We start from the raw sequence: 19,838 nt of genomic DNA, 5'->3' as shown, positions 1-19,838 counted from the left end.
TTGTGAAAGATCTGCATTTTTCTCCCTCTGCAGACTAGTTCATGAACTCCATAGGGCCTCCTTCTGTGACCTAAATCACTTTGCAGTAACTCCGCAAAGAACACCAACTTCCACAGCTTGGATCTAGAGTTTTCATCTGTTCACAGTGTCAGCTCACGTACATGCACATGGGAAAAGAGTTTTCAGCTGTAAATCTCATGTGTAAGCCCCTCTCTGATTTTTGCTTTGCTACTCACTGACACTCCTTCAAAGGAGCTGGTGTTCATGGCACGGTAGATCTCACTGGTGATGTCTCTGTTGTTGTAGTTGAAGTCTTCCAAACGGTAACCCCTTGCCTTTAAAGGCCCCACGGTCTTATTGAGGGCCAGGGCCAAAGCCCACACGGCATCGTAGGCCAGTGGTGCTTCCTGGAAACCTCCTGTCTCCTCTGGATTTTTACCCCCCAGCTTGGACATTAGTTGGGTTAGAAATTCCTGGGAAGTCTAATGAGAGGAAAGTAACAGATTAAGGTTGCCATCTTGTGATTATTTGGTATAGGTCTAAAATTGTGTGATCAAAATAAAAAATATATTGGAACGCCCCTCATGGACCAGGAAATGTTTGTCTCACCAGCTTGGAAGCTCCGCGAACTGTTTCCGGGTTGAGCATCACAATCTCGGTGGTCACATGACCCTCCACAGCCTCTGACATCTGCTCCAATGTGCAGTTGATGGACGGATCCTTGATTTTAAACCAGTTATCCGCATACCAGCCAATCAGAAACCACACATATTTTTTCCCGTACAGCTTCTCTTTGTACACCTGCAGACAAAGAGGTAACACCAGTCGTGTGGCAAACTATCAACCCATCGACTGGGAACATTTGACAAAGAACATGCTGGTATTTTACTTTATAAACCTTTGACACATGCAAGAAAAAAAGGTTACCTCACAGAAGACCTTTCTGGCCTCAGTCTCGTAGAACAGGCCAACGATGATCCTGGCGTCCTGTCTCTTGGAGGTGAAACAGAGAGAAGAAAGAGTCACGCTCTTTCTGAGCTGAAGGGGTGTAAAAAAAGCAGCCTTCCTTAGAGTTTTGCAAGCCACAGCAACAGTGTGGGTTCAGCTAGGCTGGCACAATGAACTGGGCCATCATGGGGGCCGAGTTATGTAATCGCGTTTGTGTGGAGGGGAAACTGAAATTGAGATCTGAGCAGCAGAAGTACTGCGTTAAGAAATCCGCTTTTCCTGCAGAAACTAAGATTGAAGTGCTGGAAGTTTGAGGCAGAAACTGACAGTTGAACTGCTATGAGTCACCTTTAGAATGCAACCGACACTTTCCTCACCTTGTCTGTTTCCGATCCCTTATGGGGTCACAGGGTTGCTAGAGCCTATCTCAGCTACTGTTGGGTGCAGGTAGGATACACCCTGGACAGGTCCCCAGTCTGTTGCAGGCCCACACACACACACACACATTCACATCTAGAAACAATTTAGAATCACCAATTAACCAGGTAAACTGCCGGGAGTCATCTTTAGGATGCACCTGACACTTTCCTCACCTTTCCTCTGTCTGCTTTCTTTCTCATTCCCCAAGTTTTTTTGTCTTTTTAACAGTTTTATCTGTCATGTGTTCCAACAGATGTTCCTGAGTTTTTGTGTTTGTCTCTTTCCTGTCCTTTCAGACATTGCCTCGCTTTATTCCCCCTTTGAAAGAGTTTCTCGCCCACACAGGGAAAAACACAAATAACAGTTTTATTTATTCTTTTTTTTTGTGTTACTATTAAAACAATAGAAAAAATAGTCTTCTCGATCAGGTTTGAATAGTATTAAAAAATCTGAAATGATTTAGTTTTGTTTGGTTTTTGGCCTTGTTGTGTTACTCTTGAGACACCTTCTGCAGGCCTTATAAATAAACTCAACTGAAATGAATTGAGAATATCGCTGCCAGTTGTTATCGCCTCCTCTCTGTAGCCTCTGTCATCTAGAAATAACACAAAACATTCAAGGATAATGCAATTTTGAGCCTTCTATGCGTGAACATGAATTCTTCTATGTTTCCGTTTGATGCCCGCTTAGATCCAGAGCAGTCAGAGTCGTAATAAGAAAGCTATTTATGTCTGCTGTTCATCTTTCTCCATCCATAAACAACTAAAACCCCTTTTTCCTCCAGTAAAGAATGAGGACCTTTTCATGAAAGGTGTGGATGAGGAGCGCTCTTCAGTCCTATTATACAAGCATTTCAGCTTTATGTCAGACTTTCTTCTTTTTGTCCTGCTATGATATGCTAAGGAAACTCTTAAAAAAACATTTACATTAGTGGTTTTCTGTAAAGTGTCTTGGAATTTCATGAGCACAAAAGAGGGTTAAGAGCTAAAACCAACAGTTGACCCAGTTTGTGTTGCTACACTAGTTCAAGTCTGCGGTTTACCTGAGCATGCCTCTTGGTGGAAGGTTAACGAAATGCTGCTTGGTAACAAGGCTGGGAAGAGAGCCCAGTTTATAAATGATGAAAGATGGTGAAAAGCATCACTTGCCACCAATCATACACCCTGATGCCAAACATAGCCTTTATATCACAAGACTTTATCTCATTTTACTCCCTTTAAAATCCAAGACTGTGAAGACATTTCTACTGGTTTTGCTCCGAAATATCCAAAGAAGTAGACCTGTCTGAAGGTTGCATCCTGGTCTAACACTTGATGTGGCTTGTGTTTTGTGGGTCAGATTTACCTGAAATATTTTTAAAAAGTAAATATAAGTATACTAATGGGCCAAAAGTCAAAGGAAAATTTGAACTATGGATTTGGATTAGGATTGGGAAGGTTTTGTGTCCTCAGTCACAGGTAAATCTGTGCCAAAGAAAACTGTTGATGTAGATTCTGTCTTGGTCTACATCTATGTCTATATATTTTCTATACTGTAACAATAAGAACTAGGACTTACAGTGAGGCCTCTTATCAGTACCATGGTCTTCCTCTGTGGAATAACTTAGTTAGGAGCTGATAGTTTCTGCATCTGTGGAGATTCTTAAATGTAAATGAAAGACTTATTTTTAACATAGCATTTAAAAAACTAATTTAATCAACGTATTTATTTATTTTGCTTTTGTGTATTGCATGCCTTTTATGTTTTCCTTTTTGTACAGTTTTACCCATTCTTTTAATCTATACAGTGTGTCCTTCAGCCACAGCATTCCCTTCTACGTTATGTTACTGTTTTGATTGTTGTTGCTTTTTTAATGACTTTTTATTGCTTTAGCCTATGACTGTAGATGTATTTTATGTTAAGCACTCTGTGTTCTATAGCATGTTGATAAAAGAGGCTCTACAAATAAATTGATTGATTAATTAGTTAAAGGTTTCTTATTTTTTTACAATGCAGACTGCCAAAATGCCTTGTCTTAAAGTTGCATATATGACTAAATTCATAATTAGATGATCAATATGTTTTTTTAATTAGGTTATTTTCTGAATTGCAGTTAACCTCCACATTGTGACAGTGGTGCTGCCTTTTCCATGGTGAGTGTTCGCTCATGCAAACATACTTTGAGGTTTTTAACAGCCACCGCAGGATCTGTGAGGAAACTCTGGCGGACGCTGATGTCGATGCCAGCCTCCTTCGTTCTCTCCTCCAGGTCGTCAAGAGTCTGTGAGACACAGTGGGAGGTCACAGTGGTTTTCTGCACACTTACTGTTATAAATTCATCTTTTCAGTGTTCGACTGGAAATAAATAAAAGTAATTTTCAATTGAATTTGAATAGAAAAAGCATATTATTATTTTCTCAAATTTTACCATCCTTTTTGCAAAAATGTTTCATCATCTGTGTTCCTGTCACACCAATACCGATCATTTGAAAAGCTCAATTGATTTCATGATCAATTGAAAATTGATCATGAAATTGATCATAAAAGAGAAATGAATAATTGCTGTTTGTGCCTGGTTGGACATGACACCAAGTCTTTCATATATCAGAACAGAGCTGTGAAAGAAAAAACCTGGAGCAAGATTTCTGAGATTTGCACCATTTCGGCAATCCGCATCAAACCTCTTCCAACTGTAGGTGGAGGACATATGCTGTTAACAGTAACAAAACAAAAAGAAGAAAAAGCCCCTCCCTGCTTGTCCAGACTGAACACCATGGGCTAAATGTCACATACCCTGTGTGAGTCGACAAAATTAACACTGTGATGACGCAGCCAAATCCATCCCGCCTGGTCTTCTAAACTCTGAAAATGCACCTTTCTTCTCTGCATCACATAAAAAACACATCTTTGTCTAACCTCCTCTTCTTCAAAGACCCTGAATATCAATCTCCTCCAGTTTTTAGGGGCGGAATGAGGAATTTAAGCTGAACAATGACACATTTGCGGGGCAGTGAGACAATGACTGAAAAGGCTAATGTGAATTTGTCAGTTCAACAGCACAAAATGACCTCTTTCCTCTGATGTCACAACAATTCACGGAAGAAAATATGTCAGTAGGATTGAAAACCCTTTGAACTGTTATTCATTTTTATTTTTGTTTTTTAGAACCTACTTGAATGTGTCATCATTTTGTTATTCGGACACAAACTTATTATCAGTATGTAAACCATTTGAAATCAGTGGGGCCAAAGAAAAACAAAGCACATTATTAGGCAACATAAATACTTCTCAGTGACAGCTCAGAGTATTTACATTCTGTTTGATGACCCACCGAGGTGAAGACTTCTGTAGTTTGCTGAATAGTGGCGATCTTGGTCCACTTCCACTTCTGAAAGAGCTGCACCCGAGTGGGGTTGTGCAGCGTTGCAGACGGGTGCGTGCGGAAGAAGGTGGGGAACCGCTGGCGGTTGGACAAAGCAGGAGAGCTGGAGCCATAGGACAACTAGGACACAAAAAAGCCATCATGGTCAATATTGATAAGCCTCAGATCGTGAGGCTATGCTGCTGCAAAAGTCCTTTAGTTCAAATATGATGACATGCTCTCCAAATTTCTGGAGCCGTTTATAAGGTTGCGTGTGTTTGACAAAGCAGGGGTCCGTTGGGACTTGCTGGATGGAGGATTGGTGACTACGTTCACGCTGGGGGTGTGAAATTGCTTCTCCATGTTTGACTCATCCCGTGGGGAAGCAGTGAGCTGCAGTCACAGCTGGTGTTTAAGAAACAACCTTTGCTAAGTGTCAAGCAGGAGGGAATTTTTAAAGCCCTCTGCTGTCTGTGGATTTGTACCCACTCTAACACCAGGCCGCTGAGGTGGAGTTCCTTTCAAAATGAGTTTTGAGACTGATGTGTTACTTTTATGGTAAGAAACCCCTTCCATATTTCATTTTTTTAATTATGAATGATATACCTTTCGTACTTGATTCTCTTCTTCATCAAATATAAAAAAAGAACTGACTTGAGTGGTCCCAGTGCAGTTTTTTAACTGAATAATGTGGATAAAACTGAAAGTTCCTCATGTTGCTTTTCATATGCGAACAGGACTTAAGCTCCTTCTAAAGGGAGGAAAAACAAAGAAAAAATAGGGTGTTTAATTCGATATAGCTGGTTGTCAACCAAAAAACCCTTTGTGATTTAGCCAAAAAACTGTTCCAATAAATCCAAAAAACAAAAGAAACTTTTAAAAAGTATTTCTTTGTCTAATGCAGATAAAGCTGCCTGGATGAAGCAGTTTTCAAAATGATTAACCCTCCCCCCTTTCCGTAACGAGTGATCCTTTTTCATTAATTTGCAGCTATTAAGTGCTGCTTGAAGTGTCCATAGGCCAGTAAATAAAGTTCAGAAACAGGCTTCAGAGAGGAAGCCCTGCAGAGACAAAGGGTACATTTTATTTATTTATTTAACCTTCATTTATCCAGGCAAGACACATTAGGAAAAAAAAAATCTTATTTTCAACTGTGGTATAACACAGTAGAACAGTGCGAGAACACATTACACTGATAGATCAGTGAGTTTGTTATCGCCTAGAAAGCTGCAAGCAGGCTTCAATTTCTGCTCAAAGTGCTCCAATTCCTATAGATCGTTTGCTGCATGACCATAAAAGTCCTCTGGAAACTGCAGATAAGATTGTCATCAGTTCTTCTTTCTGTCTCTCAGTAAATGTATAAAAATGAAGTTGAAACTCAAGTGTGTGAAGATGAGATCCTTGCTGCAGAACTAACCTACTTTCAGACCCGCGTCAGCATCATGAAAAAATGTAGATGACACTGCAGCTCGTGAGGAGCTGCATGGCGTGACGCATGGAGATGGAGCACGCTCAAAGAGCTAGAAAACCCGCTGAGCTTCACGTGTTCATGTGTCTGTGTTGGACATTTGCAGAGCTGGGGGGCTGAGTCTCGGTGAAGAGGCAACGCTCTTCATCGCTAACGTAGCAGAGGAAGCGTGCCAGGCTGGTGGAGAGGATCTGCCTCCTGCTGAATCCCTCACCCCTCTGATTTCTGCCTGCAAGTGTGGATTTTTGCACTCCGAATTTGGTGCTAAAACAGTCTTCTGGTAACTTCATGACTGTGTTTTAGTTTTAAAAGCCTGATTTGCTACAGGTTTGTGGGTAAAAGCATGCATTAAAACATTTATGAATCCACAGAAGGTCTTTGAATGTGAAATATAGGTATTTCTGGTCAGAACATGTACATATTTGGGAGGTTAGATTCCATCAGATCAAAATCCTGCACTCCATGCGGTTGAACTAATATGAAACAGGAATGCGGTGCCTGTTCTTTGCATCTATTTTATGTCTAACGCTGGTGTTAACTGGCAGATGTTACTCTTTTGGCCTTTTCTCCTAATAGTTTTGTCAGGTCAAATTTATTGTGCCTTTGCAACTACTTCTAAAATCTCCTCATCCAAGCCTTAAACCTGCAGTCATTGCATAAATGCTGCTTCTTAACCGATTGTATGCAAATCCTAAAAAACAACACAGCATTATAGATAAATGTCTCCAATGGAAGGGAATGGGATTCATGGGAAAATAAACTTGGGGGCATCTCACCACGATGAGGTTCCACATGCGAGCAGCTTCAGCCACCAGCGTGGACACAGAGCTGCAGCCTGGCATCAGCACAACCTTGATGGGCTCCGTGTACAGAAGGTCGTAGAGTAACTTGGTGGCCTCGCCTGGATCACACTGTAGACATGAAACCACAGGATTGTCATCACATTACAAATACGCCATATCTCACTGTCCACAAAGTGACATCCAACATGCCCATTTAAAAATCAAATATGAAAGAAAACTTTTTTTTTTTTTTTTGGAAATACAATATATTCTGTGAAGATCAGCTAAGTCTCACATCCAGTCAGAAGAATACCTCTCTGGTCAGCAGTTGTGATCCAGAAATGTTCATGTTGCCTTTTACAAATTAAAGTCAAGTTTTCCATCTAGAATACACAGGAGAATAATTTAAGGACGACCCTTCCTTTGGAAAAGTCATAGAAAATTTAAAAAAACACATGAATTCAACCAGTGTCATCCCAGCTGACATTATTAAAAAATAAAAATCAGTCTTGAGATTGCTTATCTAAATCTTCTTTGTTTTTCAACTGCTTCTATATAATCCTATCCTTCTCCCTCACACTAACCACCCTCATGTCCTCCTTCACTAAACCTCCTCTTTGGTCCGCCCCTCAACGTGTCCTTATTTGTTTATCTCCAAAATTTCTAACATGAGCTGTTCCTCTGATGGACTAGTAACTCCCACAGAGAACTTTAACATCTTCCTCTCTGCTTCCTGTCTCTAAACCAACAACATGGATGCTCTCACCACAATCTTTTACACCGTTCCTTTCATTCTGCATGTGACACTCTTGTCACACATCACACGTGAAACCTTCCTCCACCTTTTCCAACCCGCTTGCACATGCTTCTTCATCTCTTTCCCACACTTTCATCTGCACAGACAACCTACTCAAAGTCATCCACCTTCTTCACCTCTCCTCACTGTAACCTCACCGTTCCACTTGAGTTCTTCCCATTTACACTCAGATCCTGTCTTGCTGCAAGTGAATTTCATTTTTCTCCTTTTCAGAGCAAACCTCCACCTCTGTAGCTGTTCTTTTCAAGGTCAACCCTCTGCAGGTCAGCAAACACCTGCCTTTAACCATAAACTGCTATGGAAAACATTTACCCACAAGTCAACTTCCATTAACTTTATCCACATGTTACATTTAGTGCTTTAAGCATCCATTCTGGCTTCTAAGTAAAGAAAATCAATAGGTAATTTAGATGATAATGGGAGTGTTGCAGTGATCATTAATCACTGAAAAATCAGGAGTTTTGATGGAACCAAGCAGCAGCCCTTTAACTTTCAGTCTAAAGTACATTTAAAAACAAAGGTAAATGCAACAACCTCTAGGGTTTGTGGTACAAACATGTCAGCCTCCATAAAGTCCCTTTTAAACAGTTTCATCGTCTGGTTTAATCAGTTTTATCCTTTACGGTTAGATTTCAAATCCAAGGCAGAATGATGGGGGTGAATTATTTGTATCCTCGTCATTTTATGTTTGCTTTGTAGTTCTTTGATTGGCAGAGGATCATCAAACCCTTCAATTAAGAGTAGACTTACAGTGTATGCTCCAATCCTCATCTAGTCTGGCTCCCTATATTTGCACAATTTCAGAAAACCCAGGCTTTAGGGATGTCATTTACACTAAAGATTGCAAACAACCTAAGTGCTTAAAGCTAAACCTTTTTCAGTTTTATTTTTTTCATTTATTTTAGTTTTCCTCCAATGCAGGTAAGAGTTGTGTTGTATTGTAAAGAGTTCTGGAAAACTCATCATTTCACGTTTATACTGCATGGACACATCACATTTGTTCACAAAAAAAAACTTGAACTTCACTGAAATGATACATCCAAGTCCAGAATTTCATCCAAATACTTTGCCAACAACATGCAGCAGTTAATATAAGCAAGTTTCAGGAGATCAAGCTAGACAGGGAAAACATCAACAATCAAAAGTGTTTGGGGCCAAGCCAAAGACTATTTCACAGAAAACTAATCAGGAAAAACAACCAGAAGTAATTAAGGAACTGTATTTTCATTTTCTCCCTAGCCTTTATTCCACCTCTTTACAAAACAATCAAGGTTTAATCCAGAAACATAGTCATCCATCCATTAATGCATCTGTTAGTCTGTTGATCACCACAGTAAACGAGAACGGGCTTGAGTCCTCAGAACAGATCTACCTCCACCTTGACCTTCTCGATCACTTCTTACTGTCCTGCCGATGACAATGTAAGTTTATAAAAATATTTTTAAGGAAATGGATCAAATTATATTTTAGGAAAATCTGCTAATAGGCTAAAGAAATGTTGACGTATTTCTAGGGGACCTGTTTTGCAGTGCATCTCCATGCATGAGACATGTTTGTTTAATGTTCCCCAGTAATTTGGAGCTTGCAGATGTCTTTGGGTCCAGCTCTGCCACTAAAGGGAAACCCGTTTCCAGAATTAATCATTGTGCACTCTTCTTGTCGGAACAGAGTCTGAAAGCCCATCAGCTCTGGTAGTTATTATCTGTCACCCAAGTTTAGCTTGATCTACCAGATTTTGATGTGGAGAGCAGATCACAGGATGGACTATGAGATCAGACTGTCGCTTTCTGTTTGGTCTGCCTGTGCTGTTGCTGGCCCCCACCTCCTTTCATACCCCTCCTATTTGTCTGCTCCAGTCTGGGCAGCAAAACAAAACTCCAGCTTGGCATCTTCTTTTTCACAAATTCTGTTTGTTTGAACTGCAGTTGTCATGGTTACTGTTGCCATGCCAGCCATTAAACTCCCTGCCAACTCCACTCCACCCACCTCCGCCTCCAGGTTCAGAGGCAGAAGACTCATGAAGAACAGCTTGAACGGAGCAGAGTTGGAAGAGCGGAGATGCCCGTCCCCCTGTCCCCCCGTCCCCCTCGTCCCTTATCTGAGCGGCTACGAGGCCAAAGATTAAAGCGGTACTTGAATTGCAGCACAGAAGAGTGTGAGTTTCTGTTTGTGGCTCTGGTTCTATTAATAATGCTTAAACATCTACCTGACAAATATGAGCTGAGGAAGAACAGACGTGTTTTTGCCAAAGATAGCAGCCCAAAATAGATCCCTCATAACCATTTAGAAAAAGGTACAACATTTGCGGGGGGAGCTGAGGTGGACCTTTCCACCTCTTCAATATCAGATTCATTTTCCAGCAGATGCTCCTCTGTGATTACCAACATTTATTTCCCCTAAAGGATCCCAAACCGGGAAAACTGAAGCAGAGGCACTGAAGAAGCTGGAGAGTAACAGGTGCCAAAATCTTGCAAATGTTTGCTACCATCTGGTTTCCTGACATGGTCAACTCCTGCGGCTTCACTGGAGAGTGAGGTTCTGAAATCTCCACTTTGATATTTTCCTTTTAAAAGTGTTTTTTGAATCTGGGTTTTTTTTTGGCTGCTGCTGTGTGTCAGGTGTGGGGGTGTTGTTCCTCCTGCGTTCACCTTTCCTGTCCTTCAGTGAAGCATTCCCTAACACTTCATCACGTGCTCACCTGAACACAAATTAAAGCAGCAAGCGTTGTTAAACTTTACTGTCGTGTTAGGTTTTCATTTTGCAGCCGTGGGCTGACTCTGATCACATCTGTTTGCATGCAGACCATAATCTGATTAGAATTCATATTTTGATTAGTTTACCATCTGGATGAGGTTCATTCGCTTCAATTGACAAAACGTTCACTCACTCCATTCAAAAAGTGTCAAAAACTGCCACTGAACAGTTCCATCCAAACCAGATTTCCTAGAAAATCTGGTTTGGATGCTGCTGCATCCAAACCAGATTTTCTTTGTAGTATTTAAATAAATCATTTTATTACTGTCAATCCCTGAAAAGAAGCAAAACCCTTAATAAATGCCTGCGTGAATGGAATATGTTATGGAGTGGTGCAGGAGGATGACAAACCAAACATGGTTATAGCAAATATGTCACTAAAAAATGAAAATGATGGAATCCAGAAATGGAAAAAAAGGAAACAGACATAAAAAACGTTTAAGTCTATAGCTAATTTACTACAAAAACACACCGTAATTTCTCACTATAAGGTGCACTTAAAAGCCTTTAAAAAAATAAAATAAACGTCATTGCACCTTATAATCCAGAGCGCCTTATATATAGATTAACTCTGGTTGTGCTTATTGATGTCTCCAGTTCAAAATAAAGTTTTGGTGTACAAGAAGGGCTTAAAATGGGGCAAAAAACTGTCATCGCTTAACTTCTTTCAAAATTAAAAAATAAGTGTTCAGGTTTGTAAAAATGTTAACCCTTTTACACTGGAGATCTAGCTCCAGTCTTTACATTCATTCCACTACCGTAACTTTTAAACTCTTAACACGGTCAACGTCAATCAGCTTATTTGGTTTCAGAGAAAAGTTGCTTGCGCCGCTATGCCCCACTTTATATAATTAATGTGTTGTATATTGTTGAAAAGAGGCTTTAAAGTGTTGCATACCGGTGCAAAGCTGCTTTTCTCTGTGAATCAGCTTATTCACGCGGATCACGTAAGGATTTTATGGAATGCCAAACTGCACAGTAGCTTTCGACAGAGACATCTTCTGTGGTTTAAAGTTTAAAAAGAGAAAAAAAAGAGACATTTTTGACCGAAATGGGGGACAGAACGTGAACTTCTGGTTCCAGCCGAGGAATTCCGGTTCTGGCTAATGAGGTCTGGGTGCCATCTTGTTGTCTGCAGCCAGGCGTTTTTGAACAAAGTTGGGAATCATTTGTAAATACGCCAACGCAGCTAACATGTTGCGGTGTTGTACTGTGTCTTTTTTTTTTACGTGTTACTAACAAAGTTGGGAAATACAGGAATGAAGATTATGCTACACCGCTGATGCTTCTAATGAGGCTAATGTGTAGTGTGTTACACACTGGTACTAGAGTTACTGTGAACAGAGTTAATGTCTGACTGACGGACCTATCTCTGACTCTTTTGTCTTGTTTCATGCACCTTATAGCTCGGAGCGCCGTTTATCTGACAATTTCAAAAATAGACCATCAATTGATGTTGCGCATTGCAATCCGGTGCACCCTATAGTGCAGACAATATAGTAAATTGTCTCTGGTATGAAAAAAACTTTTAACATTTCCTTTATCTCAGTGTTGACGACCTCGGAACTTTGTCTAATTTAGTTTTAGGAACAGACATTCTCACTGTGTTTTGCTAAATGAACTTGCTCAGACTGTAACAGAACACTGCTTGTGTGCACAATCGCTGCTTTTCTGGAACGCTGACCCATTTTAAGGCTCCCCTAAAACACAACCTCTGGAGTCCCCCTGGAACTCTGGTGAAATTTACAGCAAAGGCAAAGCAAATGGACTTTCAAGATCAAGGAGTGGCATAAACACTACATTTCGATCAGAAACAGGAAAAAGCAAGTTAGAATCTGAAGGAGCACAAATCAAAAAAGCAGGATCTTGTAGGTGAACACATCTTGATGTCTTATGTGCTTGCGGGTACAAGCTTGTGTGCTGGTGAATTATGGATGACCTTTCTTTAACTCTGCCAACACTAGCTGGCAACAGCACAATGTGTTGATATCAGAGTTACAGGCATTCAGGAGGGCTGCCGGTACCAGCTTTCACCATCTTATCCCCGTGGAGATGATGTAGAAGTTTCAGAGAGGCCGGTCAGAAAGCCAAGTCTGGGCTTAAATCTCAAGTTCAAAGTCAGAGACATTTCAGATGATGCATTCCTTCTATCCAATCAATTTTTACTGCTGGACAAGGAGGATGAATTACTGTCAGCCATTAAAACCCAATGATGCCACCAGGAGAACAGACTGTTCAGATTAGGGGTCCCATTGGTTTTTGAAGACCTGTGCAGCTGAACTGAGGGACCCCCAAAAGCAGATTTACATCCCATGTCTTCACTTGGGGAATGTCCACTTCACTATCGTAACTGTGCATTGTTCTTGTTCCAAAAAAGAATTGCCCCAGTAAGATTAATGATTTCAGGATGCCCACACTTCCTGTGCAGTGAAACTGGCTCCACATTGTAGGTGGAGAATGTGACAAACTTTTTCCAGTTTGCATCCAGCTAGGATGGGTGATAAAAATCCTAGTCTCCTGGACATAGGGCAAGGTTGTGTGTGGTGATTTTTTTTATTTTTGGTGCTTTTAACACCACCCAACCCCACCTATAGGGGAAATACGACTGTGGATTCTCATCTGGTAACATTCATCTCAAACTACCTTACCAGTAGACCTCAATTTGTTTTGTTGTGGAGCTTTGTACTGGCGTTCCACAGGGCACTGAGCTCTTGCCCCTTATCTCCACCCTTTATTAACTTTCACCAGAACCCAGAGACATAGCACAATGTATTATGTCTCTGGGTTTTGCATGTTGTACTGTAGTATTGCTTTTAATGTTTTAAATAAATCAAATTAAACATACAACATGCAGAATTGATTGGACAATGCAGGAATTGTGTTGTGTTTCAGAGAAGATGAAGAGCAAGAGGCGAAGGACTTCAGTGAGTGGTGCTAGAGGAAGGACCTCCACCTTAAACTTTAAAGACCAAAGAAATGGTCTTCAAGAACAACCACCTCCCTCCACCTGGCTTAGGTTATAATAAAAGGGAGGGACAAAGAAATATGTGTATTAAGAATCTTTTGTGTGACTTTTGTCAAAATTTCTGACAGGTTTGTAAAGTTAAAAGCCAGAACAAATCTCTTCCTCTTGTTTCTGATCTTTAAAATATTGACCAATGGATAAAACGAAAGAAAATTTGATGTATCTCATGTGTTGATATGTTCTCTTCAGAAGAGTAAGACATTAAAAAGTGAGACATATTCCTATTTTTCAAAAAATATCAGCTTGTGAAAAGTTTGATAAAAGCATGAAAGAGAAATTAGGACGTTGCTTTTTTGCAGAATCTGGAGCATGCAGAGACCTCTGCATACTTTAGATGCATGGATGCATGTTGATTTTCCGTGATTGCTGAACCTCTTATAAGCCATTCACTGAATTTTTCACAATAAACTTGATTGCTAGATTTTCCTCTAGGTGGTTATTATTGTTTTTTCTTGCTTCTTCAAGCTTTTGATGCATTCTCCGTAGTTAAATTCAGTTTTATTTTTGTAAAAAAGCACCAGTTCATAATGGAGGATGTGTCAAGGCTTGAGCACTGAGTTAATTAATTGTTGTTAATTAATTGTTACAATCCAAGGCCGGTCTTTTCTGTTATCTAAACAAAATCTTTTCTGTCACTTGATATGGTAAGCAAATATTTCTATGATGTGGCAAATAGGTTTCTTTTCCTGCTTTTTATGGAGGGAAACTTCTTCCTATAGACTTCTATCTTCAGACTGATGAATCACAGTTTGACAAAATTACTGTAAACCAGTACAGAGCAGTCTTCCTTAGCTCTCACCCATAATAACTGATGGTGACATCAGTGTGACAGAAAAACATCAGAAATGTGTTCTGACATCCACATTGTTTATAGTGTATCCCACATAACTATCATTTAGGTCCTCATGGGCTAAAGTTTCTTTTCTTTGTCATATAATGAGAGCACATGAAGAAAATAATCAGAGGTGGGTAGTAACAAGTTACATTATCTCCCTAACATTAATTCTAGGAATAAAAGAAAAAGGAGAGTGTCAAAATATTATTGGTTTTCATGTGTAATATTTAAATCTTTCATTCCAGTTATGTACACAAATGTCGGGAAATTTCTGAATATGCAGATCGTTTAATTAAAAAGTTCATTTTTACCTATATACTGTAATCTAGGAAATATGGCTTTACTTTGAAGAAATACCCTGGATGAACTTATAGGTGGAATTTCAAAATCTCACAGCTGGGTGACAAACTTGCCACTTGCAATTTGCTACAGATGTAAAAAAGTGCAGGGCATTAAACAGTTTTAATCTTAACCTTAAATCTAAACTCTAAAATGTTAGAGACTCTGTGTAATATCAATAAATAAATTATATATATATATATATATATATATATTTGACAACTTTCACATTCAGTGAAAGTTGTCAAAACAGCTGTAGTAAGTGAGTATTCATTTTTCAGTCAGACTGATTTGATTTATTTATTACCAATTCCACAAATTTAAGAATATAAACCAGGGTTTCACACTGTTACTTCTTACTTATCAAGTTATTCTTTGGATGCTTTTTACTTACTAAATTATCAGTAGAGCTACTTTTAGTGAAGTACAATCTTTTGGGTGTTCAGGAAATCTGCACGTGTGCCCGTCAGACAGCATGCAGCCCAGCTGCTCTCACCATGCTGTCGTAGTGGATGAGCTCCAGCTCGTAGTCAGGCAGGATGTCGGTCCTCTTGTTGACCAGCTGCAGGGCCATCTGAGTGGCGGGGAGGCACGCTTGCCCCCCCGGCCACCCCCCGCTCATGGGGAACAGGGCTCCGATGTAGAGCTTCTTCTTCTTCTTGTCTGCGGCGGCGCAGGAGAAGCAGATGAGCGCGGAGAGCAGCAGAGCTGCGGGCCGACTGAGACGAGCCATGCCGCAGGCTGGAGTTTCCAATTTACTACAGGTGTCCCACCTCGGCGCGCATGCGTTCGATGAGAGAGGGCATCAAAGATACATCGGACTGTCAAATGATTCCATACTCGTGGGGGAAACATAAACTGGAAAAGAAAAAGCCTCTTGGAGCTCCGGTATGAGGTCCGCACGGGTCTCTGTCCGTGGTGCTGAAACAGTGAAATCACTCAATTCAACGCCTGAACAATGCAAGTCCGGGTCCGCCGTGGGAGTCACGGGGGACGAGCAGGCTCTGCGCAGGGCAGAGATGCTGCATGGATGCAGACAGCTCCGCAGCAGGAGGACGACTGCAGCCGCGAGCGGGGGAGCGCGAGGAGGAGGTGGAGGAGGAGGTGCTTTACGCGCTGCCTCTCCAACTTAAGTGAATTAGCAGGTCCTCCTCTTTCAATAAAGAAGAAGTGGTAGGCAGGATAACTCATATGAAACCAGGTAATAATATGTTCAAGATATTATTATTTTTATTACAGAACTTTTTTTTAATTACAAAATGTTTTTAACAGCATGTCAGTCATTTCCTCTGAAAATTTGTGTTCTAAGTTTTCCCCCTAAATAAATTACTAAAGTGATGATGTTTCATGAAGACAGAACGACTTTCTCAAGTTTATATTTATGGCACTAGAAAGGAGACAGTCATGGAGTTCATTGAGACCTGGAACACTGGAGGGTCCCTCCTAACTTAACCTTCACCTGGACCTGACTCTTCTCAGTGTTTCTGAAACAGAATGGCCTTTCACATCACTGTTACTGGACTCAAAACAATAGTGTTTGAAAAAAACCACACTTTAAGTAGAAGTTGTTACTGTTTATCAAAGCAATCCCACTAGCTGCCATTTCAAAAATGTTTTCTACATATTTGTTTCACCTTACTTTGTCTGCATGCTGCCTTGATGTGTTACCCACTAGAATTCTGAAGTTTATACTGAACATTTTGTCAACACCAATTACTCAAACAGTTGTCGCTTCAATCTAGAACATTTCCTGAGGCCTTAAAACCTGCAGTCATTAAACCTCTCCTGAAGAAGAGCAATCTTGATGTCACAGTATTGAACAATTACAGACCCATCTCAGATTTGCCATTTCTAGGAAAAGTCCTTGAAAAGGTTGTTAACCAACAACTCACTGACTTTCTCGGAATAAACAATTAATTTGATGTTTTCCGGTTTTACACCCCAGCATAGCACAGATACTGCTCTCATCAAGGTAACGACATCCGCCTAAACACTGACGCTGGCAAAGTCACTGTCTTAATCCTGCCAGACCTGGGCGATGCTTTTGACGCTGTTGATTATGGGATCCTTTTACAAAGGCTCAATTTTGGACCCGAAGTGGTTTAAATATTGCACTTTAAAAAGAGTATTTGAGCTGTAGTTGGAAAGATAAACTTTTTTACATTGATCTAACTTAATTATTTAGTTTGGTGAAAACAACTCATTTTTTTGAGTTCATTCAACTTAAGAATAACATGTAGTTGTCTGACATAGTCATTTTACTTTCAATCAATTCAATTAAGCTGGTGTAACTTTGGTGTGAAGCTGTCAATGCGTCATGACGTCATAACATGAGGCAGCGCAAGGAATTGTGGGATACCATTTTCTTTGCCTATCTGGGCAGATTGGGGTTTAAGTGTGAGTTTTTGTCCATGTGTTTTGTTGTCTAGCTGGTTTACTATGTAAACTGTTATGTTTATTTCTTTCTGCACCATGAGTTAGAGTTTGGGAAAGGATGATGACCAACCCCCTTGTGCGGTAAAACACTGTATGTTCCAATACCAAAGACAGAGAGTTCACGAAACGTGAATTCCTGCCTTGTAATGCGAGTTATCGTTGGGTTTTTGATTTGGAAATGACACGGTCCATTGATTGAAACTTTAGATAAAGATTTCAATTTAAGTTATATGAACAAAATCTAAAAAAAAAAGAAAAAATTACTAAAAATTTAAGTTTGAACAACGTATTCAATTGAGTTGGATACACTTAAAAACAATTAGGTGTTACCAATTGAAGTAATTCAATTAAGTTGGATCAACGTTTTTCTTTTTAGAGTGTGGTACACTGAGTTCTTGTGGTTATCTCACCTCAAAAACAAAGGAGGAATAACTTACTATAATTAGATCACCAAATCAGTATTCTTATTTTAAATCTGAAACTGCTCACAAGTAATTGGAGAAACGTATCCGTCTTCTTCTTATGTCTCAGATTAACTTTGAGATTTTATTTCTTGTTGGCCTAGAACACTAAATCTCTTTATTACCTACAACCTGCTATAGTTTTCGCACATCAATATGTTTCCTTATCACTGCTTTATAAAAATGTATGAAAATGATGTCTTCCCATCATAGTTATATCCTATATTTTCTTCTAAAGCCTGTGTTATCTTCTGTCAACCCATGAACTTGCTAAATGTGTTTTTTTGAACAGCGAGTTTTCTCAGTGACTTGAGGTCCGGCTCTTGTTCCACAGAATAAATGGTCACAATGTTAGGCATTATCCATATGAATAACTAGTAGCCATTATATCAACAACAGTGCAACAGATTATCATTTTAACATGCCAAACCACAATATTCGGACCCCTCTGAATCTTACATTACAACAAGAATTTTAAGACAACAATGAGATGATCTGCTCAGAGAACTCTTGGGTCTGCTTTTGCATCTTCACATATTGGATTATCCCCCCACCCCAGTAATTAGAGGGTGCAACATGAGCAAATTTTGCTCACCTGCTGTCCGAGCGTCTGTCCCTGTGAGTCGTTGTTGCTTCTCCTATAAGGAGTCTGCTTGTGTTTGGTCAAAGACCTTTATGTTCTCTTCTTTACTCAGAGCAGCCCTTCTTTGATCATCACACAACCTGTGTGCTTGTGGCTCCTGATGGTTTCAGATTTTTAAGTCAAGAAGACAATGTAGAGAATTCGCGGGGCATTTTGGGTTACTAAATAAGTCTTCGCCAATATGACCAAGGAATTTAGGTTATTAAGCTGTTTTAACAGCACTGGAGTTCTAACAGAAGGCTGGAATGGTTGATCTTCTGATTCTTGAGTATTTAACTTTTTTTTCATTCTATGTAGTTTCTATGAGATTAACAAAACAAGGCGTATTGTTATGAGGCATATTTTGCTATACAATACACCGTTGTTATTGTAGCGTGAGGTATAGAGACTAGTTATACTCAGTGTGTGAAAAAGGGCTATAGAGAGCAGTTTAATGACCCAGTTGAATAAAAATGTTGGTCTTTTTTTTCAACGTGTTCTTGTGGCATTTTTCTCATGATGAAGCGCATATATAAAGAAAATAAAGATTAAAACTGCATTTCTAAATATTTCTTTGGTCAAATCGTTGTAAATCAGAAGCAGATGATGAGTCTGCTCCAGTAATTTTAGGTTCGGGGTGTAAGCTAGCAAGAGAGTGTAAACAGATAATTCAGTTATGGGTGATGGGAAGGGCAGGTGGGGTTGCTCTGTGCCAACGATTCTGCCCACAATTAGATCTGAACTAAAGCCAAGACAATGTCCAAGAAAATAACATTTTTTTTTAAATCAAAAATGGCATAATTATAATTAGATGACCACGGGGAACACTTTTAAAATAGATCAAAAAAGGATTGCAGTGGGACTTTAAGCATCTTTGGATGATATCATACTAATTTATATACAATTACTACTGATAATATAAATTTTAGTAAATAGATGATTAAATACATAATAAATTAATATTATATTAAAAAAACAACAACAACAGCTTAACATAATGCAAGCCTACAAAAAAATCAAAACACAAAGACAAGCAGTTTCACTTGAATAACAAAATTTAGAATAAAACAACTAAGATCAAGACAAAGGAATCATGCATTCACAAATCACAGATGTAGAAAGGGGATATTACTCTACTCTCTTTTTCACAGCATTCTCAAACCTGTCTAATCTAATAGCACAATTATACTACCAGGTCTGAAAAAAACATACCTAAAGCTAACTGATTGAAGCATATTTTATATGTAACAAATAAACTCTTTTTCAAACGGCATTGTTTCATCTGCTCCTGATTCACAACAATTGAAATAAAGAATTACTCTGAAATGCTACTTTAAGATAATTCATCTCTATACATATCCTTTATCACGAGTAAACACGGTAAAAACACACAAAATCAGAGTGGGTCATTAAGTTTCTGGAGGTCCTGGTTTGATGAAGCCAAAATAACACCATTTAAAAAAACAGAAATAAATCAAGCCACTGTTGCTGTTTGTCTTTACATTCTGATCTGTCATCACATGGGTAATTCATTTGTCCATCTTCTTAACCCACACATATGGTTGGGAGGAAAGTCTCAGTCTTTAAGTTT

General features: G+C 39.5%; 1 protein-coding gene across 1 annotated transcript in view; it reads right to left on the bottom strand.

Moving 5' to 3' along the window:
* Positions 1–15,801, bottom strand: part of gabbr1 (gamma-aminobutyric acid type B receptor subunit 1) — a 34,242-nt gene extending 18,441 nt beyond the window's left edge. The window contains exons 1-7 of the mRNA XM_023960059.1: positions 15,225–15,801; positions 6,953–7,087; positions 4,679–4,849; positions 3,527–3,628; positions 928–993; positions 610–801; positions 237–482 (exon numbers count right to left, since the gene is read on the bottom strand). Of these exons, the coding sequence (XP_023815827.1) occupies positions 237–482; positions 610–801; positions 928–993; positions 3,527–3,628; positions 4,679–4,849; positions 6,953–7,087; positions 15,225–15,461 (1,149 nt within the window). The 5' untranslated portion in view covers positions 15,462–15,801. The remainder of the gene's footprint in view (positions 1–236; positions 483–609; positions 802–927; positions 994–3,526; positions 3,629–4,678; positions 4,850–6,952; positions 7,088–15,224) is intronic.
* Between the last annotated feature and the right edge of the window lie 4,037 nt (positions 15,802–19,838).

Source organism: Oryzias latipes, chromosome 11 (assembly GCF_002234675.1).
Source record: "Oryzias latipes chromosome 11, ASM223467v1".
Lineage (NCBI taxonomy): Eukaryota > Metazoa > Chordata > Actinopteri > Beloniformes > Adrianichthyidae > Oryzias > Oryzias latipes.
Note: the sequence above shows the minus strand (reverse complement) of the source record. Positions and strands in the feature narration are given on the sequence as shown.